We start from the raw sequence: 19,915 nt of genomic DNA, 5'->3' as shown, positions 1-19,915 counted from the left end.
AGTATCTTAGAATTAGAGTTCTTATATTAATATAAATATTAGCTTTGCTAATATTTAATTTATCCTAATTATTATTATTCTATTTAAAAAAGTTTTAGTTTTGCTTCTTATCACCCTCATTTGGCTATTAGCACAACATCGTAACATGGCTTAGATCTTGCAAAGGACATCGTAGCAAACAAACAATTCTGCAGATACAACTGAGTTGTCTCTCGTACAATTACAATTCCAAGGATTCTCTCCATGCATCAGGTGTGTTAAGAGACTGATGATTAAAATGTTATATTTTATGGTATTATACTCTACATTTTAAGATAGATCTAAGAAATAAATTTGGAATGGAAATTTGTGCATGGAAATTATCTTGTCCTTTTTAAAAGAGTTTGTGCATGGAAATTATTCATATATATTATCATTATCATTGCTATGTAAATAGAGCTGAAAAAAAAAAACTACAAGATAATTAGTTAAAATAAATCTTTAGATATTTAGGAATGTTGTAACAAAATCTGAGACAATATTTAGGATTTTGTTTAGTAGAGGTTGGAGACGATAGATGACTTGGTATATTATTTTTTTTTCCAAGTGAATTGGGTTGGTACAAACAGTTACTTGTGCCGCAAAAACTGCAATGCAATCGTTGTGGGCTTAATACCACAAAAGAATGTATGAATGGTGTTATCCATATATGACATTATTACTGTTGCTCTATAAATAGAGCTGAGAAAAAATTACAAGATAATTGGTTACAACAAATATAAAGATATTTAAGAATGCTGTAACAAAGTTTCAAAGTTATCTGGCATCCCTAAAAAGAGCGAGGCGAGAGGTTGGATATGATAGATGACTTTATCTATTATTCCCCCTTGAATGAATAGGGTTGGTGAAAACACTAAACTTAGAAATTGCAATCGTTGTCAATTTAAGCTCTAATAGAAAAGAATTATGAGATAATTAGTTAGTTAGTTCTAACAAAGTTTAAGAGAATATTTAGGATTTTGTTAAAGTAGAGGTTGTAGACGATGGATGATAGATGATAGATGATCTAATCTATTACTTTTGGCACATGCATTATTAAGGAAACCTCCAAAACTAGATTCTAGAATAGCTTTTTGATGTACTTGGCTACTCTTAGGGAAGAAGGCAAATTTTTCACATAAGTTCCAAAAATATTCACATCATACATCGTGGCCACAAATCCTCTCCCCACCCCCATTGATAACGTATTCCAGTGGATTATCTTCTCCCAGAACTTTTGATTAAATTACACTTTAAATTTATTCACAGTTGAACAATTTCTGTGCCTTTTTTAAACTTTCTTTTCCACAACACATACAGACACACACATACACACACACACACACAGAGATATATATCTTGTTTATTTGTTAGTCCAAAGATGAAGGTAGCCAATATAGAGGAGAATTATTGGGCGGGGAGACAAGGTCATTTACAGTACAGTGGGGAAGATATATCTCACTGGCCTACCACAAACTGGACTTATTTAGACGAGCAGATAGCAAGGAGAGTAATCAAAGTTATGGTTAATAAGAAATAATAATAAAAGTTTCCAATTCTAAACTATTGTTTGAAAGCTGGAAAGTCTCGGTCGTTTTAGGAATGTCAGATAATTTTAAGAAATATCATAATAGTCACTTTCCTCTTCCATATTGGAATATCTATATGGAAATCATCCTTGGTATCTATCTATCTATCTATCTATCTATCTATCCGCTCGTCTATGGTAATTACCTAATCCAATGCGATTCTTTCACGTAGGTAATTACAAAGATAAGGCTAGAAGTTTGTGTATATATATGGTGGTTTGGTTTTGTATTTCTTAGTTGTAGAGATAACAATGGCTTTCCCGGAGTTGTTCTTCTCCATTGCTTGCTTCCTTTATGTGTTATTCTATTGCTGTTACTACTACTACAAAGCTAATGGAAAGTCGAGTATTCTGACGAACTGGCCGGTGGTCGGAATGTTCCCGGCCCTCCTCGCCAACGTCCACCACTGCCATGAGTGGTGCACTACTGTGTTAAGTAAGGCTGGATGCAACTTGGAGTTCCATGGTCCGATTTGCTGCGGCATGGAGTTATTGGTGACGTGTGACCCGGCCAACGTGCGTCATATCTTTGCCGGCGCCTTCGCGAACTACCCGAAGGGCGACGAGTTCTTGGAGATCTTCGACATCCTCGGCGACGGCATCTTCAACTCCGACGACGAGACGTGGCGGAGCCAGCGGACGAAGGCGCAGCTGCTGATGGCCCAGCCGAGGTTCCGCGCTTTCGTCGCCGAGTGCAGCCGGAGGAAGGTGACGGAGGGGCTGCTCCCTCTCCTCTCTCATGTCGCCGCGAAGGGGCTCGTCGTGGACTTACAAGATGTGTTCTTGCGGCTGACGTTCGACACCACTTCGACCCTCGTGTTCGGCGTCGACCCCGGCTGCCTCTCGGTAGAGTTCCCGACGATCCCGTTCGCGAAGGCGATGGACGACGCCATGGCGGCGGTGTTCTTCCGGCACATCGCGCCACCGCCATGGTGGAAGCTGCTGAGGAAGCTAAACCTCGGAGAGGAGAAGAAGCTGGCTGCGTCGAAAAGAGTGATCGACGAGTTCATCGTCGAGCACATCGCCAAGACCAAGGCCGAGAAGAGCAAATCAAGGAGCGATCTATTATCTTCCTACGTCGACCAAGACAACGACAATTTCGATAAATTTCTAAGAGACACCGTCGTGAATCTACTGCTCGCCGGCCGCGACACCACCGGCTCCGGCCTGACGTGGTTGTTCTGGATGCTCTCAAAAAACCCACAAGTCGAAAGGAAAATTCTAAACGAACTGGAGGCGAATTGCACGACCACCGACATCGATGCCGGCATGACGACTTTCCGAACCGAGGAGCTCGGAAAGTTGACATATCTCCATGCAGCGATATGCGAGTCGCTTCGTCTTTACCCGCCGGTGCCGTTCGAACAGAAAGGCGTCCTCCGGCCGGACGTGCTCCCGAGCGGCCATGAGGTCGGCCCCAGCTCTAGAATACTCGTGTCCACCTTCTCCATGGCGAGGATGGAAGGGGTCTGGGGGGAGGACTGCTTAGATTTCAAGCCTGAGAGGTGGATCTCAGAGAGTACTGGGAGGTTGAAGTACGAGCCTTCTTATAAGTTTCTATCTTTCAATTCTGGGCCAAGGACTTGTCTGGGGAAGGAGATGGCTTTCACTCAGATGAAGGCAGTTGTGGCTGCCATGGTGTATAATTTCCAGGTTGAAGTGGAAGAAGGGCATGTGGTCGAACCAAAGCTTTCTATTATCCTCCACATGAAGAATGGTCTCAGAGTGAGGATCAAGAGGAGGGTGTGAATGAATGTGTGATGAATTGATTAAGAGTGTGTCGTGATATTTTAAGATCACTGTTGTAATGTTCTGGATTTGGTTTGGATCTACTAGTGTTCTTTAATATTTTGTATCTTTTCCCTTTGAAGTGCTAAATTAATAATCATTTTGGCCAAAGTACAAGATTCTCTGACATGCATGACAAATATATCACATCATTCCTCGGTGGCAAATCTGGAGTGAAAGATATTACTTTCAGTGGGTCCCCCCCCCACCCCCTCTGCTCGTTGCTTTCAAAACGTTAGATTTTTTCTTTTCTTTTCACTTCTCTCTGTAAACTTTCTTTTTAACCATCTTCGTTAATATCAACAAATAGAGATGCACGAAAGTCATTACAAATGACTAAGCAACGACTTCCTCTCTTGTAAGTGTCCTCTGTTTTGATTGACCTACCAATACCACACAACACCCTAGAGGGGATGCTTAGCACTGAATCAGATTGTTTCAGAATACAAGATCAAAACTATTTAGAAATAATCAGGGCAATCGTTTCAGAGTACAACATCAGCAACCCGATCGAACTTCCTAAAGCTCTCGTTTAATCTGAGATGAGGTATCTGTCTTACTGTTATTTCGATTCCCCTGTTTTGAAATTTTTCTTTCTTTTTCTCTTAGTTGCTGTTGCCATAGTCAAAAGAAACAGTGATAGCAAATGAGGATTCCAATAGATGAGATATCGCCATCATCTTTTATCTTTTCTGTCTGGTCTTCTCTGGGAAAAGGATTATTATATCTATACAAGTTTGATCTTCCTGAAAGGAGCTGAAGATTTTCTGCTTGTTCTTATTGTTTTTTCTACAGTTTTACAATTTTTCATACATGCTATTTGTTCTTATTTTTATTTATACTTTTTGCGTCTAACTTCTTTAACCGATCTTAAGTATGTTTATTTTCAACTTCATGTCTTACTTCCTGTTCATCTTTTGTTTGCACTTTGGATTGGCCAAAGGCCCCTTGGACATTTTCTACCAGTATTGCCTTCAGGGTTTTGGTAAAATAGGAGATCTAATTACAACCATAAATTCATAGTGAATGGATGGCCAAGATGATTGATTAGGCTTCTCATTCATGGTGTTATGTTTTGGTAACATGGGCCTCGTTATTCATTAAGCATAAATTTGTAATAACCAGAGTAATTACTAGCAAGATATATTATGGTGTTATGCCAATTACTATGGCTGTATTAGTGATAATAAATTTGGTAACATCACCATCCATTAGTTTCTCCTAATTGCTGATGAATGTTCCTTACAGAAGAAGACATAGTGGAAAGCACCATCCTGTAATAAGAAATATATAAAAAGAGAGAGATTCTAGAGGCAACTTCACATTTTCTTTCAGCATTTTATTCTTCATCTTATCCAAAATGTTACCTTCACATTGTTTTCATATTTTTTAGTATTTTATTCTTCACTTCATCCAAACTGTGAAGCTTTATTATTACTTTACTTTTGGTGTCAGACGTCCAAGAGGTAAAAGTTAAAATCATTGACCATATAACTACACTCCATGCTAACACAATTCAAGAGATGATTTTTTGTTTAATTTGTCCAATAACAGTCAATAGACATCAAATAAAAAATAACGACACATTTATTAGATCTTCCATATGTCTATCATGTATAGTTTATAATTTATTTCTTGCACTAGAAATAATTTCTCAAAGTCTACCAGCTCTTCTACCTTTTCAGTTTTGTCAGATGGAAAACACTACTATGAAATAAGTAAAAGGAAAATTAGATTATACACTTATATGAATACAGAGAGATTCTAGAGGCAATTTCATATTATTTTCATTCTTCTTTAGTATATTATTTTTCACTTTATCTAAACTGTTACGAATTTCAGTGAGAAGCTTTATTATCACTTCACTCTTGGCGTCAACCATCCAAGAGCTGGAAGTTAAAACAATTGACCCTATAGCTTCAGTACAAACTGACACAATTGAAGAGATGATTTGCTTCAACTTAGAGTGAAGCTATAGGGTCAAATTTTTTAACTTCCACCTTTTAGATGTTTGATACCAAAAGTGAAGTGATAATAAAGTTTCCAACCAATTTAAGAGTTTGGATGAAGTGAAGAATAAAATACTAAAGAAGAATGAAAACAGTATGAATTTGACTCCAGAAACTCTCCTTTCATATAAGTCTATAATCTAATTTTCTTTCTTCTTATTTTAGGATGGTGCTTTCACTCCATATGGTAGATCTAATGAATGTGCTAGTTCTTATTTGATGCCTACTGATTGTTATGGGACAAGTTAAACAAAAAATCATCCCTTGACTTTGCGTGAAGCTATATGGTCAATGTTTTTAACTTCAGCCTCTTGGCCGTTTGACACTAACAGTTTAGATTAAGTAAAGAATAATACTATGAATGATCTCAGGTGTGGACGCTCTCAAGAACTACAAGGCGCATTGTGATGATCTAGAGGTGATCAAGGTGACTGTATGTTAATCCCAGGTAATTAAATAGCATTATCAGATGATATATCCTCCAGCATTCTCAGAATAATATAGAACAACTAGTTTTCTTAATAGTTAGTAATTAGTGTTATAACTTCTAGTCATCTTGTCTAATCTTGATGAAGGAATGTGTATTCATAGCAGGTTCTTGCAGTTTTTAGGGCTTTGATTTCCAGCAGAGCTCTGACCGAGGCCTTGCTGCTGGTCCCCCTAAGCTCAAGCAAGCATTGGCAGCAAATTCATATAGCAAACCAAGCTCGCCAATGCTGTATTTGTCGTCAATCATGATGATTTTTCTACAATTGAAAAGTTCTTGAATCGCTTGAATCAAGATATCAGATTTCCTAACAATTGAAAAGTGTTCAGTGATATGATCAAGAAAGCTCCTTTTTTTCTTTTTATTTTCACAATTATTTTTACAAGTAATAGACTAATTACAGAACATGGCCCAATTAGAGTTGAATGGAGCAGAGGATTCATACGGCCACACCAATCTTGTGAATAATGGAACTCAGTATGATAAGATCTCTAACCATGGCTATAATTCAAATAAAAAAAAAAACCTCATGCCTAAATTTCTAGTTCAAGGCGAAAATGATGATAATGGAACTCAGTATGATAAGGAGACAAAATTATGCAAAAGCTCACAGGAATCGAAAGGAGTAACTGAACACACGAATGCATTCAACTAAAAGATATTGTTTTGCAAAACAGAAGCACGAATTCATCTAATAAAAATCCCAAATCTCAGCGCTTTCTCGATCTTGTCATCACCTGACCACTAGAAAGCCCCTAATCTGAACCACTTCGACTTCAATCCTTATCGAGAAGCAAGCCCGAGGCCACCACTCACCTGATCAGTTGGCGGCGGAAGGAGGCGGCGGTGCGCCGAGGAGGCTGGCCTGCTGCAGCTCGAGCTCGTTCATCTGCTGCTCGCGATCCATCTCGATGATGAGGGGTACCACGAGGACGAGGAAGGTAGTTCCGGCGATCCAGGCGGCGTGCCCAGTGCTCCACAGAAGCTTCTTAGCTGCAACGGCGGCGTCCGAGGCGGCTCGGCGGCCTCGGTAGACGACGGGTGACTGCGAGATCGCGCTAGAGACGCGCGCAAGGACGCCGTCGCCGGCGCCGTTGGGCGGCGGCAGAGATGCCCTTCGACCCTTGGAGGAGGAAGACATCGTCACTCTATAGTCTATCTGTCTATAGAGAGAAAACCCTAAACCCCGAGTCCACAAGAATTCCTTTGTACATATATGTCTGCTCAGGAGCCAGCCAGGAGGTCATTCGTAATAAGCCAAAAATGCAGGGAGTAAATTACACAAAAGTGATAATTTTCGATTCACAACCTATATTATCTCTTTATTACGGTTTACAACAGTTCACCCATGGAGAGGCAACATCCCACTAGACACTAGCTTTGTATAATCCTTTTAAACTATATCCAGTTTTTCTGGTATGATATTGAATTTTGTCTTGCAGTAGAAAGGAGAGGAAAAAAATAAATAAAATAAATAAAAATCATATTTCATGTAAATCTTTTGGTGATATCTTATGCACTTCCTATTATTTAATTTTATTTTTGACAGTGAAAAATGATACTCTAATTCAAGCCACTATTTTTGTGGTAAAATATCTCTCTTTTTTTTTATAAAAATAATTAAGAATATATTCCTCAATCTCCCTTTGGATCATGCCCAATGTAGACACAGAAGAATGTAACTAGTGTCCTAGGAGGTATTTATGCGGAAAAACAAATATTTTGAGGGGTAATACGCAAAAGCAACATTTTATTTATTTATTTACTAAAGTGTATATACCCCATCTAAACCTCTCCCTCCCTCTCTTTCTTCTTTCTTCTCCCTCGATGGCCGAAGAAGCATCGCCGCCTCCTCATTCGCGGCAGCGGCAGCAAAAGAAGAAAAGGAAGTCGGCGCCGAAGCCGGACAAGAACGGCGCCTCCGCCGACTCCGGCTGCCTCGATTCCCTTCGTTGGAACGAGTCCCTCCCTTCCGATGATCCTTTCGTCCTCCTCGCCGGAAGCAACGAAGGAGGTCTTCCCTCTCTCTCTCTCTCTCTCTCTCTTATCTTCCGTTTCCTTGCGATTTTTGCGCCTAACTTTTCTTGATTAGGGTTTCTTTCGTTGGACGAGATCGACGAGGCGGACTACGGGCTCGTGGAAGGGATTCCGGATCCGATTGGGGGAGCCAAGAAGAAGGAGAAGAAGAGGAAGCGAGTGGACGGAGACGGTGGAGAGGGCGGAGAGGGCGGAGAGGTGAAGGGTAAAAAGAGACAGAAGAAGAGGAAAACTAGAAGTAAGAAGAATAAGAAGGAGAAGGGTGAGCCCGCGAATGTGGATGAGGAGAACAAGGTCGGACTCGTCGAGGCTAAAGTGGAAGGTGTCTTCTTGATTCCCGCCATTCGCTTATCATTTTTGAATTTTCTTGAAATTTTGATTTATCTTGCATTGCAAGATTTTATCTTGCTTTCCCGAAAGAGTAGTTAGCCTGTTCTTGATGTTGATTTGATATAAGAAAGATATTCAGAAGTTTGATGGCCCTAGGGAAAAGCGAAAATTGTGGAATATGACTTACTTAGGACCAATTTGTCTGCTTGTCAAACTTAGAACTTTGCACTTCTGCAGATGTGCAGAATGATAATAGTGAAAGTAATGCAAAGGGAGATAATGATGATGAGCTAATTCTTGGCGAGGATGAAATCTATGCATGGAACGTGTTGAGGCTTCATCCTCTTCTTATTAAGTCAATACGTAGACTTGGATTCAAAGAACCAACACCCATCCAGAGAGCTTGCATTCCTGCTGCTGCTCATCAAGGAAAGGTTGGTTACCTATTGAACTATTCCTCCTCTCTGCTTATAATATTAATGCTATTTCTCCCTATTTCAGATGTATATGGCCAACTATTCTTTGTAGAAGTATACATAGTCTCATATAAACCAATAATTCTGGTATGCAAAATAGTGGTTGTAGACAGAGAGTTGTTTCCCATTAATCTCAAAAAAGAAGAATGAGGAGTACTGTTCTACCTTTTCAGTTAACTACCTCTTCTAGTGTGGCCACTGACATTTATAAAAATCACAATGAAAAGAAAAGAACTGTATACAGTCAACAATAATTTGACAGATTTTCTTACTATGGTTCCTGTGATAGGATGTAATTGGTGCTGCAGAAACAGGCTCTGGTAAGACACTTGCCTTTGGTCTCCCTATCCTGCAACGGCTTCTTGAAGAGCGAGAAAAAGTTGCCAGATTATTCCAAGAAGATTCAAAGTCAAATATAAGAGGAGGTCCACTTAGAGCTCTAGTTATCACTCCTACAAGGGAGCTTGCTTTGCAGGTATCAGTAGCCCGCTCATCGATATTATTTTATTGTGAATTTTCACTTTTTCACGGGCTTTTCTTTTGTTTTTGTCATCAATTGCTATCTTTAGTTAAAATCTTACTTGAAATTCTTCTATTAGGTTTTCCCCTGTAAATCATCACCTTCACACTAGCTTTGTTGCAAAAACGATGCCCTAGATTTGACAATTTTGTCCATTGACTCCTTTTACTTATTGCAGCAAAACCACCTGGATGGTTTATAATCAAAACATACTCAATAATAAGGATCAGTGTCCCAATGTGCTGCAAATATCTCTAAAAAAAAGGATGCTGTAATATGCAATTTTGTCAATATGAGGATTTCTTTTGACAAGACTAAAAATGTAGCTGATGATATTCAAAAGCCCTTTTTCATTATAAAGCAAAGCTTAGCCCATCGCCACATTAACCTGCTGTAGGTTTATGCAATGGAAAACACTGAAACTCGTTACAATATGTTTCTTTCTTCATTTGCTTATGTTCTAGTTTATTAATAATTAGGAATTATTTATGTTCAATTATAAAAATGTTGTGCGTGCAGTTTGCTTCTTGTATATTTCATTTTCAGAACACTTAACCCGTAAGTGTTGTGGCCTCACTGATCTGACAATCCTTTGTCTAGGTTTCTGATCATCTGAAGGAAGCAGCCAAGTTTCTTGACATTGTAGTTGTTCCTATTGTTGGTGGTATGTCTTCAGAAAAGCAGGAAAGACTTTTGAAAAGACAGCCTGAGATTGTTGTTGGAACTCCAGGGAGGTTGTGGGAGCTTATGTCAGCAGGAGACCAGCACCTTGTTGAGGTTAGTGGGCCATTATGAAGCACAGCTTTAAATTTTTATTTCTCAAAGAGAATTACTAGTAGCCATGTTTTTACATGTCATGATGTTAACTAGAGTAAGGTAGATAGAAGCTATATTGTGTTTGAGTTAGGAGGAGCAACTGGAACCTTTTCACAATACATCATAACTGTGTAAGGTTGTCTGCAATATTTTCCTGATTCTATAAATTAGTTTATGTTGTATTACTGTGATATATTTTAATCTTTCATGTTAAAGGTGAAACAACGCAGGATACTTGCCATATGTTATTTCTTATTTGGTCTTTTTATGCCCTTTATGTTAAATAACAAAAGTTTTGTAGGTTATCCATAATAACCTGCGACGTTTGGTTTTTAGAAGATTATGCAATTAGCAAACATGTCCAAGATATGAGTATAGTCTAGGCTGGGAGGCTGGGATGTTGAGATTGATGAGAGTTGTTGCTAGAAAAGATAGAAGTATAAGAGGTAGAAACCCAGGAATAGCATCAGCAGAGGATCCTGCTGTTGATATCTTCATCAGTAACTTGCATCTGTTGGAATTGATTGTTGATGCTTCTTGCCTCACTGGATGCAACATAGTTTTCTTCTTGTGGAGGATGAAATATGTTTTTGTGTTGTGCTTGACATAAATCCATGCATGACTCCGTGACCAAGCAGAATATGGGCAGCTGTTAGAATCATTGTGCACAAACCTCCTTTTCATCGTAGAATGCTAGTTGCTTCATGTATTTCTTTTCAGCTGTTAGAATCATTCTGCATAACTGGTTATATCGTCGTGCCACGGATCATGATGGGCTGTTTCAAGTTTCAGTGTTGAATTTTTGGACATGTAGATGTCAAATCTTTCAACATACCTATTGGTTATGGAATGTCTACTGTGTTCCTTTGTTTGCTCTCTTGTATATGTATATACAAAGTCCTAAAGGTTTTTTAGGATTCAAGAAATTAAGGAACATTTTTCTATTTAGTTGCACTTTAGCATGCAGAACATTTTATAGCAGTATAGTTTTTTGATGGTTTCAGGTAAAAAACTAAACCACTTGTTGTTCTAGCTACGCACAAATGTAATGCTGCTGTTTCTACCTTCTGCAAATGGCACACATTCCTGCTAACGCTTATATTCTTGTATTGCAGTTACACTCATTGTCTTTCTTCGTGCTGGATGAGGCTGATCGGATGATAGAGAATGGACATTTTCATGAATTACAATCTATCATTGACATGCTTCCTGTTATAAATGGCTATGCTGAACAATCATCACAAAGTACTCCAACTTGCAAAACTGTGCCAATTTTACAGCGAAAGAAAAGACAGACATTCGTGTTTTCTGCTACGATTGCCCTATCTGATAACTTCCGTAGAAAGCTCAAGCGTGGATTATCTATTCCAAAGTCATCCATGTCGGATAATCTAAGTTCAATAGAAGCACTTTCAGAGCGAGCTGGAATGAGACCTGATGCTGCAATAGTTGATCTGACAAATGCTTCAATAGTTGCTAATAAACTTGAAGAATCATTTATCAAGTATTTTTTGGCCCTTCCCATTGTTTCTCATAAATTGATGATATGCTTCTTGAAGTGACTATTGATATTCATGAAATTCATAATGTGCATTTACATTATATAAAAATATGGATAATACTATTAGACCTCCTAAAGATCTATTGCCCATTTCCACGTCCACGTACTCTTTGAGCTTTTTTTTTGGGGGGGGGGGGGGGGGGGTGTACATATAGACCCTCTAAACTATTGAAAATATCTTGTTATATGCTTCATACATGAGTAGATTTGTGATTTTTATACCGTTTATTTGGATAGAAAAAAGAAAGAGAAATGTTAATTTACACTTTATATCATGTAATCAAAAAGATATTTTTGTCTTTTCATCTTTTCAGTTGATGGTATTAGTGTAATTAAAGATTTCTAATAGTTTAGGGGGTCTATCTATAGCAAAAATAAAATAAAATTTAGAGATGTACATAGAAATGAACGATAGTTCAGAGGGTCTAAGTTGAGTTGTCCCTTAAAATATACTCTTTAGTGCTGGTTTCTTTTTTTCAGCAAATTAAGTTCAATTTTCATCTGTGAAAGTATTTTTTGTTATATGTGACTGAATCGATACGAGTTTCTTGCTTGTTTTTCTCCTAAAATAGTTATACATTGTTCTGCAACAGTTAAGCTGGTATAAGCAGCCCTTTAATGCTTGGATCATGCAATTATCTATTTGGAAGTCAACAAGTTGAGCTGTTGGGGGCACCGACTCTTACTTTATTGCTATTTCTTTGAATTTTAGTATTAGCAGGGCTATAGAATCCTCTGCTTGGGTACAGTTATAGAATACTTATTTTTTGCTATGCAACAATCTCGAGCCATCAACCAGTGAAATTGATACACAAAATAAAATAGTGGATGAGTGAAAAAAGAAATTGTATGCCTCAGGATTTAGGAACAAATTGTGGACTTGATATCCAATGTAATTCTATGATGTTGAGATTTCTTTTTCCTGCTGATCCTTCTGGATGCTAATTGAAAATAGTGCATCTATTTTGAGCACATTATGCTGTGGACATCCTTTTTGAGAATAAAGCAAACAATAAAAAATAATTGCATGTATTTTGGGAGCAAGATGAGGAGAAATACTGGAATGATACAGTATATGCATTCTTGAAGAATTGTGGAGCATCAGCCCTGTTGTGAACCATGTTTTTTTATTAACATGTAATTACCGACGTACTGTAATCATTTAAATTTTTTGCTCAATTAGCACTGTAAACATACTGATTCTGTTTCTTGCTGTTATTTACAGCTGCAGTGAAGAAGATAAAGATGCACACTTGTACTATGTTTTAAGCGTTCATGGCCAAGGCCGGACAATTGTCTTCTGCACATCAATTGCGGCTCTACGTCACATTTCTTCTATATTGCGCATCCTTGGTATCAATGTTTGGACCCTTCATGCTCAGATGCAACAGAGAGCCCGGTTAAAGGTGACTGCTGTTATAGTTCAGAGTGCACTTATATGGTCATTTTGCTTAGACATCTTAAAATACTTCAGAGACATCCTTGGCACTTTCCTGCTTAAGATCAAGCCTATATTGCATGACTACAGATTTAAGGCTAGACTTTGTGATTTACGAAGTAAAAAACCCTACTAGTTATTCATTGTCCATTAGCTATTGAAAAATGATCTACTCTGTTGTTATTATTATTTTCATTATTATCTATAGCATATAATAATTATTATTTTGTAATATCGAGAAGACTTTCTAGCTCTGGAATGTACTAACCATCAGAATTTTGTTAAACAGAAATTAAGGATCCAACACTTACATTGCTAGCCATTGTTTTTTAAGATTATATGATGAGTTTATGAGCAACAATAAACTTATCAACAACTATGAATTCTTTGTTTAGATGACTCAAAATTGCATAACTTAGATCGTAATCTTGTAGTGTTTACTATATTATTGCATAAATTTATTTAGATCTTAGTCTTGCAGGATTTACTATATTAAGTGTTAAAATTGAACACCACTGCATTTGTAACATGATTATATCCTGAGACATTGAAGGGGAAAATGAAGAACATTAATCTGAGTGCCTGAAAGTCTGCATAGGCCCTATAGCAAGTAGTTGAAAATATCTGAAATTCATATGGATATAGTTAGTTTGTTGTAAGATACCCGAAATTATCTCCTGTAAACGTAAGTTTTTCTTTTCCACTTACCTTACCCATTAACCATTTTTAATCAGGCTATTGATCGTTTTCGTGGAAATGAGAATGCAGTGTTAGTTGCTACTGATGTTGCTGCAAGAGGGCTGGACATTCCTCATGTCCGAACAGTTGTCCATTATCAATTGCCTCACTCAGCTGAAGTAGGTTATTATTTATTTTTCTAATTTGAGTAATACACTGAACTTCTTAACATCTTTGTTTCACAGTGGAACTTTCATTTCTTCTAGGTTTATATCCACAGAAGTGGAAGGACAGCACGAGCTTCTGCTGATGGCTGCTGTATTGCATTGATCTCTCCCAGTGAAAAAACCAAGTTTTTTTCTTTGTGCAAGTCATTATCCAAGGTAATTGTAGATTCATGTATTATTCTCGCCTACCATGTCTCAGGATATTGTTTCTTGCCATTTACATTGTTATCTACTTTATGTTATTTATTTTACCTGAAAAGGGTAGGACATGCTATGCTCAATGTAAGATCCATCAGTTGGTTTGCTGTAATGATCACCTTCCTGACCCCACGATCGCTACAAGTCCAAATATAAAGACGGAATTAGATTCTGATTCACATAAAGAATGTTAGGGTAACCGCGGATTGCTAAAGTTAAGAGTGGACTAGAGATCCAACAATTAGATGGTAAAGTACTTTTGAGATTGAGATAGATTTAGGATAGAGAACGAATCTATTGGAATGGATTATAGAAAGGGGAGACTGAAGAGACGTGATAGTGAACAACTTAGGGTTATGGCAAGGTGATGGAGATAATGGTGGAAGTCGATGAAATCGTATGGGAAGGGATAAAGAAGAAGTATGATCCTTCCTTAGAATCAAGGGGGTGTGGCCAGATGAAAATGAGGGCAACAAAGGAGATCCTAGATGGTGGCTAGGGTTTCAAAGCTTAGAGATAGTCAAAGAAGGAGGAAGGAGACGATATTACAAATTAATTTCAATAATCAAAGATGATTATTCAGGTGCACACCGCATCTATTTATAAGTGGCTTTCTAAGTTGACTAGACTTGGCAATATGATCGCGTAAACTTAAATCTTATTGCATAACTTAAACAAAAAAACTTAATTAAAACACCTAAGTTGAGGTTCCTTGTTGTCGGGCGATCAAACGGTCTTGAGGGCGTTTGAACGCCTAATTTATTTTCTGGCTCTTGGGTAAACGCATTCGAACAATCTTGAGAGCATTCGAACACCTAATTAATCTTTTGTTCTCGGGTAAATGCGTTCGAACGGCTCTATCCCGAGATTTGCTCTTTTGATTGACTGGAACTTTTATTTTTTCTGCAAACAAACTATTAACTAACTATTATATTTGTTAGGATGCGGTAGAAGCATATGATACTAATGCATTTTATAGTTCATTGAACAGCTACAAAACTTTTCGTGAGAATAACTTGAGGTATTTCTTAGAATTCTTTAGTAATCTTTTACTGAATTTACATATCAATTTCGTAGAAGTTACTATAGAATTGCATATATCAGTCAACTGTCCAAAAGTAAGGAAATTGTCAACAACTTTTTATTGAGTTTCAGAGCTCATTATTCTGTCAGCTCATTGTGGTTCTAAATGAATCACCATCTCCACAATTGCCTATTAAATTTGATGTTTAGTATGATGATCCTTACTATATATCATTTTTTTTATCTTGTTTTACACCCTATACAGTGTGGTTTCCCTTTTGTTGTATCTAGGATCCTCTCTAGTAGTGGGGATTCCTAGATGGTCTTTTGGTGATTCCTATCAGTTTTTACGGTGGCTTTGCTGTTTCTACGTCAGGATATTAGCATGTAGTTACACCCCCCTGAAACTTACTTTACTGCTAAACCATCAAGACCTTATTCTTGAGGCGTTCCTTATCATTCGCTGGATTATCCATTGGAGCGGTGAAGGAAGAGCCATCCAGCTGTATATCAGTAGCATCTCTCTATTATACTTCTGCTCTTATTTTCAAGCGTTTTATTGACTTAGTTGAATGAAAAATATGCATCTTTATGTTTTTGCTCATGCTGGTGACTAGGAGATGCATTGTGCATGTTTTAATATCGTTTTTGGTAATTGGAAGTATATTAGTACGTAAGCATGTTCACTTTCTGGAGTGAATTTGTATTTATTTGTTTCTATATGGTTACTTCCGTGTCTTCACTCTGGAAGTACATTAGTATGTAAGCATGTTTATTTCTGGAGTGAATTTGTATTTATTTGTTTCTATATGGTTTCATGGCTTCACTCTGCATGCTACTCATGTTTTTCCTAAAGTTGCTGACAGAAGCCATGTCATCTTTCCGATATTAATTTTGCAGGAAAGCCTTCGACAATTTCCTATAGATGATGCTTACATGCCTGAAGTAATGATGCGGCTATCTCTTGCACATCAAATTGACAATATCACGCGTAAAAACTCCCAGGCAAGAGCCATTACTTTTTGTTTAATTTATCTTCATGTATTCATGATATTACATTGTATATACACAATCACAATTCTAATCCACATGATTTACTTGTGCTCTCATCTAGAAGGTTGATGTGTTTAGTATAGGATGGATCTTTGATTTTGACCTTTTGTTCTAGTATTTCCCTTGGAAACAAAAGCTTTTTAAATTTCTCTTCTAGTTCCAGTTTATCCTTTAATTGTTTCCCTTGGATACAGGGCTTTATATTTTTCATCTTCTTTCAGTTTACAACTGTGTCTTATGTAGGAAAATGCCAAGAATAACTGGTTTAAAAGAAATGCTGAGAGTGTGGAATTAGCATTGGAGGTCAGTGACAGCGAGGAAGACAGAGTAAAGGACTACAAGACAAAGAAAATTACTTCTGCTAATCTAAAGAAGCTGCAGCAGGTTCTTTGATAAAATCATTTCTTCTTTTTAACATATATCAGGAAACTAAATGTAGTTATATGCTATATAGTTGTATCTGGTTGATGAACTTTATTTTTTTCTATATATTTGATTGATGGATTCTGCTTGTTTTCTCTCTCTGTGATTATTTTCTCCTTATATGTTTGATTACTTTTCCAAATTTCAGGAATTGAATGACCACTTAATGCGTCCCTTACAATCAAAATCATTTTCACGCCGCTTCTTTGCCGGGGTTAGTCATTCTATTATGAGTGAAAGAAGTCATTCAGCTTATTCTACTTGGTTGTATTTTATTCTGTTGTCCTTATCTAGCAATTATTTCATAGCGATCTTCTGGTATTTGAGCTTAGCAATCTCTTTACCTCTGTATTTCTTGTTTGCTTTTTGTATGCCTTTTCCAACAGTATCTTCCTTGAGCACAGAATCTTTTGAAACTGACATATTAAGCACCTTGCTTGTTCAATCTTACGCAGCAAACTCATATCCATCATTTTATTTTATGAGTTTCTTTCTTTTGCGGTTTAGAAAATACACTTTTTCTTATATAAGTCTAACTCTTAAAGACAGCTCATAATTGTAAATAAGAAAAAGGACTTCATGTGGAGTTTCATCTTCATATAATATAACTTCAAGTAGATTTTCTGCCTTCGACTGAAAATCATTTTTGTTTAAGTACTAGTGAAATTGCCAGAAGAGCATAAATGACAAAGAACTCTCCCTCCTTCGATAGCTTGCTTTCCTTCTTTTTTCTTCTTCCCCTGTAATTGCCTTCACAGTACTACTTTCTGAAAGCCATAATAGTACTTGTAGTAATGTGATGTCTTCTACAGAACCTTTCTTACGTGTAGCTATGTTATGTCTTCTATAGAACCTTTCTTCAACTCAAATCTTCTTTTCTGTTGCAAGCTTGGAGCCTTCTAAAATGTGTTTCAAATCTTTTATTGCCTTACTAAACTGAGTTCCTTTTGTATATTTTCCTCTAAATATTTGAAACCGTTGATATTTTTTTTCCCCTCTTTTTCTCTTTGATGTAGAATCTTTCGTCTACTAATTATTGGAGTTACATTTGGATCCATACATTAGGAAAGATTCGGGTTGATTGTTCCTCTTATACAACATATCCTTTGGATTTATAGTCAATTTTGATCTTCCCAGGCTGGTGTTACCCCAATTCTTCAGCAGCAACTGGAAGAACTGTCAAAGAAGAAAATGGTTGGCAAATTGAATTTGAAGGAGAATAAAAGATCTGGATTTGTGGTCATTGGTCAGGATTGTGTTGAACCCCTTCAGGCCCTTCGAAGTTCTGGACACGAGGTATGTATTGATCATAATTGTTTAGTTTTCGTGGAAGTGATCTGCATCAGCAAATTTCTTGTTGCATTGTTTTGTTTAATATCTACTATGGCATGATAAGTGGTATGATATATTTAGATAAGGTACTTGCTATCTCATTTTGGAAGACTGTCATGGAAGAGATTATACGCTGTTTGAAAAGACTGTCATGTAATGGTACTTTTAACTTTTAAGTAACATAGTGTTGAGACTCGAGAATATAAGTTGATAATGCGGGATTATCTGCTGTTATTTGATTTTTCAGGGCCGATAATCTTCAGTATTACCAGTTATTTAAATTTGAACTAAGCAATAACAAGATAATTATCAACATGTTTTATGAATATTTGTAGCTTTTTACTGCAGCCCAAAATGATATGATGGGATTTTAACATACTTTAAAATTAACATGTGCAAGTATTTTTCTAGTTGCATGAAGTCTGATGTGACTTTTTATTTGTGCAAAAGCAGCAGGGTTTTTAATATTTTGCTTGAGACCTTTTTTTTTTTTTTGAGAGAGAAGTGGGAGCTTAATGATGCCCCAATTAAACTGATGCCGGTAGTTTTCGAATTCGGTACTCATATATTGGAGCCCCTTTTAACTATCTGAATGCTATCCTATTGGTAATATTTTGCCTGATGGAGCATTTTTAAAGTTACCTTTTTTTTTCATGGTGATCTTCATCGTTGCAGTTATCTCAAACTCACCAAATTTTGTTCCTCGGTGGAATCTTATCTCTTACACTCATTGCAGGTTTGTGTAAATGTGGAGAAGAAGAGAGAAATGCAGAGATTGGCTGAGACATGGAAACGGAAAAAACGAGAAGAAAAGAAGCGTAAATTTCACTTTCTTGGCATTTTTTTCAAAAAAAATTCCTTATCTTTTCACTAAACAGGTTATTTTCTGTCTCCTAAAATTTTGCTTGCTTGTATGTGCTAGATTCGCGAGAGCAAAAGAGAAAGCAGAAGAGAAAAGCAAAAGAGGGGATGAAATAGAAGATACTGTATTGGCGATCTACGAAGATAAGTTGTTTCTTCATTCCTGTAGGGGAATACGGTACTTGCAGTTGCTGCTACTTCCTTGCATTTGTTCAAGAACCTGCGGAGCACTTCTTGAACACCACAAAGTCAAACATACAAACAAGGATCAGAATGGCTTTGAAGATGAACAAATTTTGGTGGGTCGTTAGATGCCCCTTTTAACTTCTTATTCTGATTTTGCCACAAAGTAAGTTGCTCTATAATCGCTGAACAGCCATTTGGCAGGTCGTATGCTTGTCTGTACGATATTACTCAATTTTTGTTAGTATATCTATTGATGTAACTTGTGGCATAAAGTTTTTATACTAACGCAAATCAAGCAGAAGCCAGTGTGGTGCTTCGGTTGGCATCCTGAATACTACTCAAGGGTATTATGTCTCTCCTTCTGCCTAGAAGAGGAAAGTGTTCAAAGTAATGGCGCTTCTCTTTGGGCTCTCACAACTACTATGATCAATAATTAGAGAATGAATAAAGAGATATTTATTTGTTTAGCAAGTTATATAATCTTGGGCTTGTGATCAAAATTCGTTCTGCATGCTATGTCAGGTTTGAGCTTCCGAACCCTTATTTAATATAATTTCGTGAATTAAATCCATTAAACCCCTACTAGACACTGGAAGTTCCTTATCACTAATGGTCATCAGAAAAGTTAAAAGAGGCTTAAGCTAAATTAGACATAGCCAGGTAAAGGAGTGCAAAAAAGTGATGTATTTTTTCTTTTCTTTTGTTGATAGTTTGCTAATATAATCCTGAAGAACCCCAATAGTTAGAGAGAGGAAGAAAAGGCAAAATCTGAACAAAATGAATAAATAAATAAAACCAACTCCGAGTCACAGCTTAAACAAGAAATTTAACAGTACAAGACTAAGCAATTCACACGGAGCTCTGCA

At 37.1% G+C, this 19,915-nt stretch overlaps 2 protein-coding genes and 1 long non-coding RNA gene across 3 annotated transcripts; all 3 read left to right on the top strand.

Annotated features, from left to right (window-relative positions):
• Positions 1-1,661: 1,661 nt before the first annotated feature.
• Positions 1,662-3,434, top strand: LOC140765865 (noroxomaritidine synthase 2-like). The gene has a single exon (XM_073105156.1). It carries the CDS (start codon positions 1,859-1,861, stop codon positions 3,353-3,355), a length of 1,497 nt encoding a protein of 498 aa, XP_072961257.1. The 5' UTR covers positions 1,662-1,858; the 3' UTR covers positions 3,356-3,434.
• Positions 3,435-3,766: 332 nt separating this feature from the next.
• On the top strand, positions 3,767-6,705 carry LOC140765359 (uncharacterized). Its single transcript, XR_012105176.1, has 3 exons — positions 3,767-3,941; positions 5,775-5,851; positions 5,998-6,705. It is a non-coding gene; the product is annotated as an uncharacterized lncRNA (long non-coding RNA).
• A 982-nt stretch (positions 6,706-7,687) lies between these two features.
• LOC140765342 (DEAD-box ATP-dependent RNA helicase 13) lies at positions 7,688-19,383 on the top strand. Its single transcript, XM_073104383.1, has 15 exons — positions 7,688-7,904; positions 7,983-8,249; positions 8,495-8,691; positions 9,023-9,208; positions 9,854-10,030; positions 11,185-11,573; positions 12,856-13,036; positions 13,803-13,925; positions 14,013-14,129; positions 16,095-16,199; positions 16,491-16,631; positions 16,819-16,884; positions 17,808-17,966; positions 18,739-18,820; positions 18,925-19,383. Exons 1-15 carry the CDS (start codon positions 7,718-7,720, stop codon positions 18,978-18,980), a joined length of 2,433 nt encoding a protein of 810 aa, XP_072960484.1. The 5' UTR covers positions 7,688-7,717; the 3' UTR covers positions 18,981-19,383.
• Positions 19,384-19,915: the final 532 nt, after the last annotated feature.

The sequence above is a fragment of the Typha angustifolia genome, chromosome 8 (genome assembly GCF_048772165.1).
Source record: "Typha angustifolia cultivar Huaian chromosome 8, ASM4877216v1, whole genome shotgun sequence".
NCBI classification, from domain to species: Eukaryota; Viridiplantae; Streptophyta; class Magnoliopsida; order Poales; family Typhaceae; genus Typha; species Typha angustifolia.
The sequence above is the reverse complement of the archived record's forward strand: the minus strand, read 5'-3'. Positions and strand labels throughout refer to the sequence as shown.

Excerpts from the sequence above, each read along its gene's own strand:
- LOC140765865 (XM_073105156.1), top strand. The coding sequence starts at position 1,859 with ATGGCTTTCCCGGAGTTGTTCTTCTCCATTGCTTGCTTCCTTTATGTG.
- LOC140765342 (XM_073104383.1), top strand. The coding sequence starts at position 7,718 with ATGGCCGAAGAAGCATCGCCGCCTCCTCATTCGCGGCAGCGGCAGCAA. Across the intron at positions 13,037-13,802 it reads AACAGAGAGCCCGGTTAAAG|GCTATTGATCGTTTTCGTGG; the intron begins GTGACTGCTGTT and ends ATTTTTAATCAG. Across the intron at positions 14,130-16,094 it reads TGTGCAAGTCATTATCCAAG|GAAAGCCTTCGACAATTTCC; the intron begins GTAATTGTAGAT and ends TTAATTTTGCAG.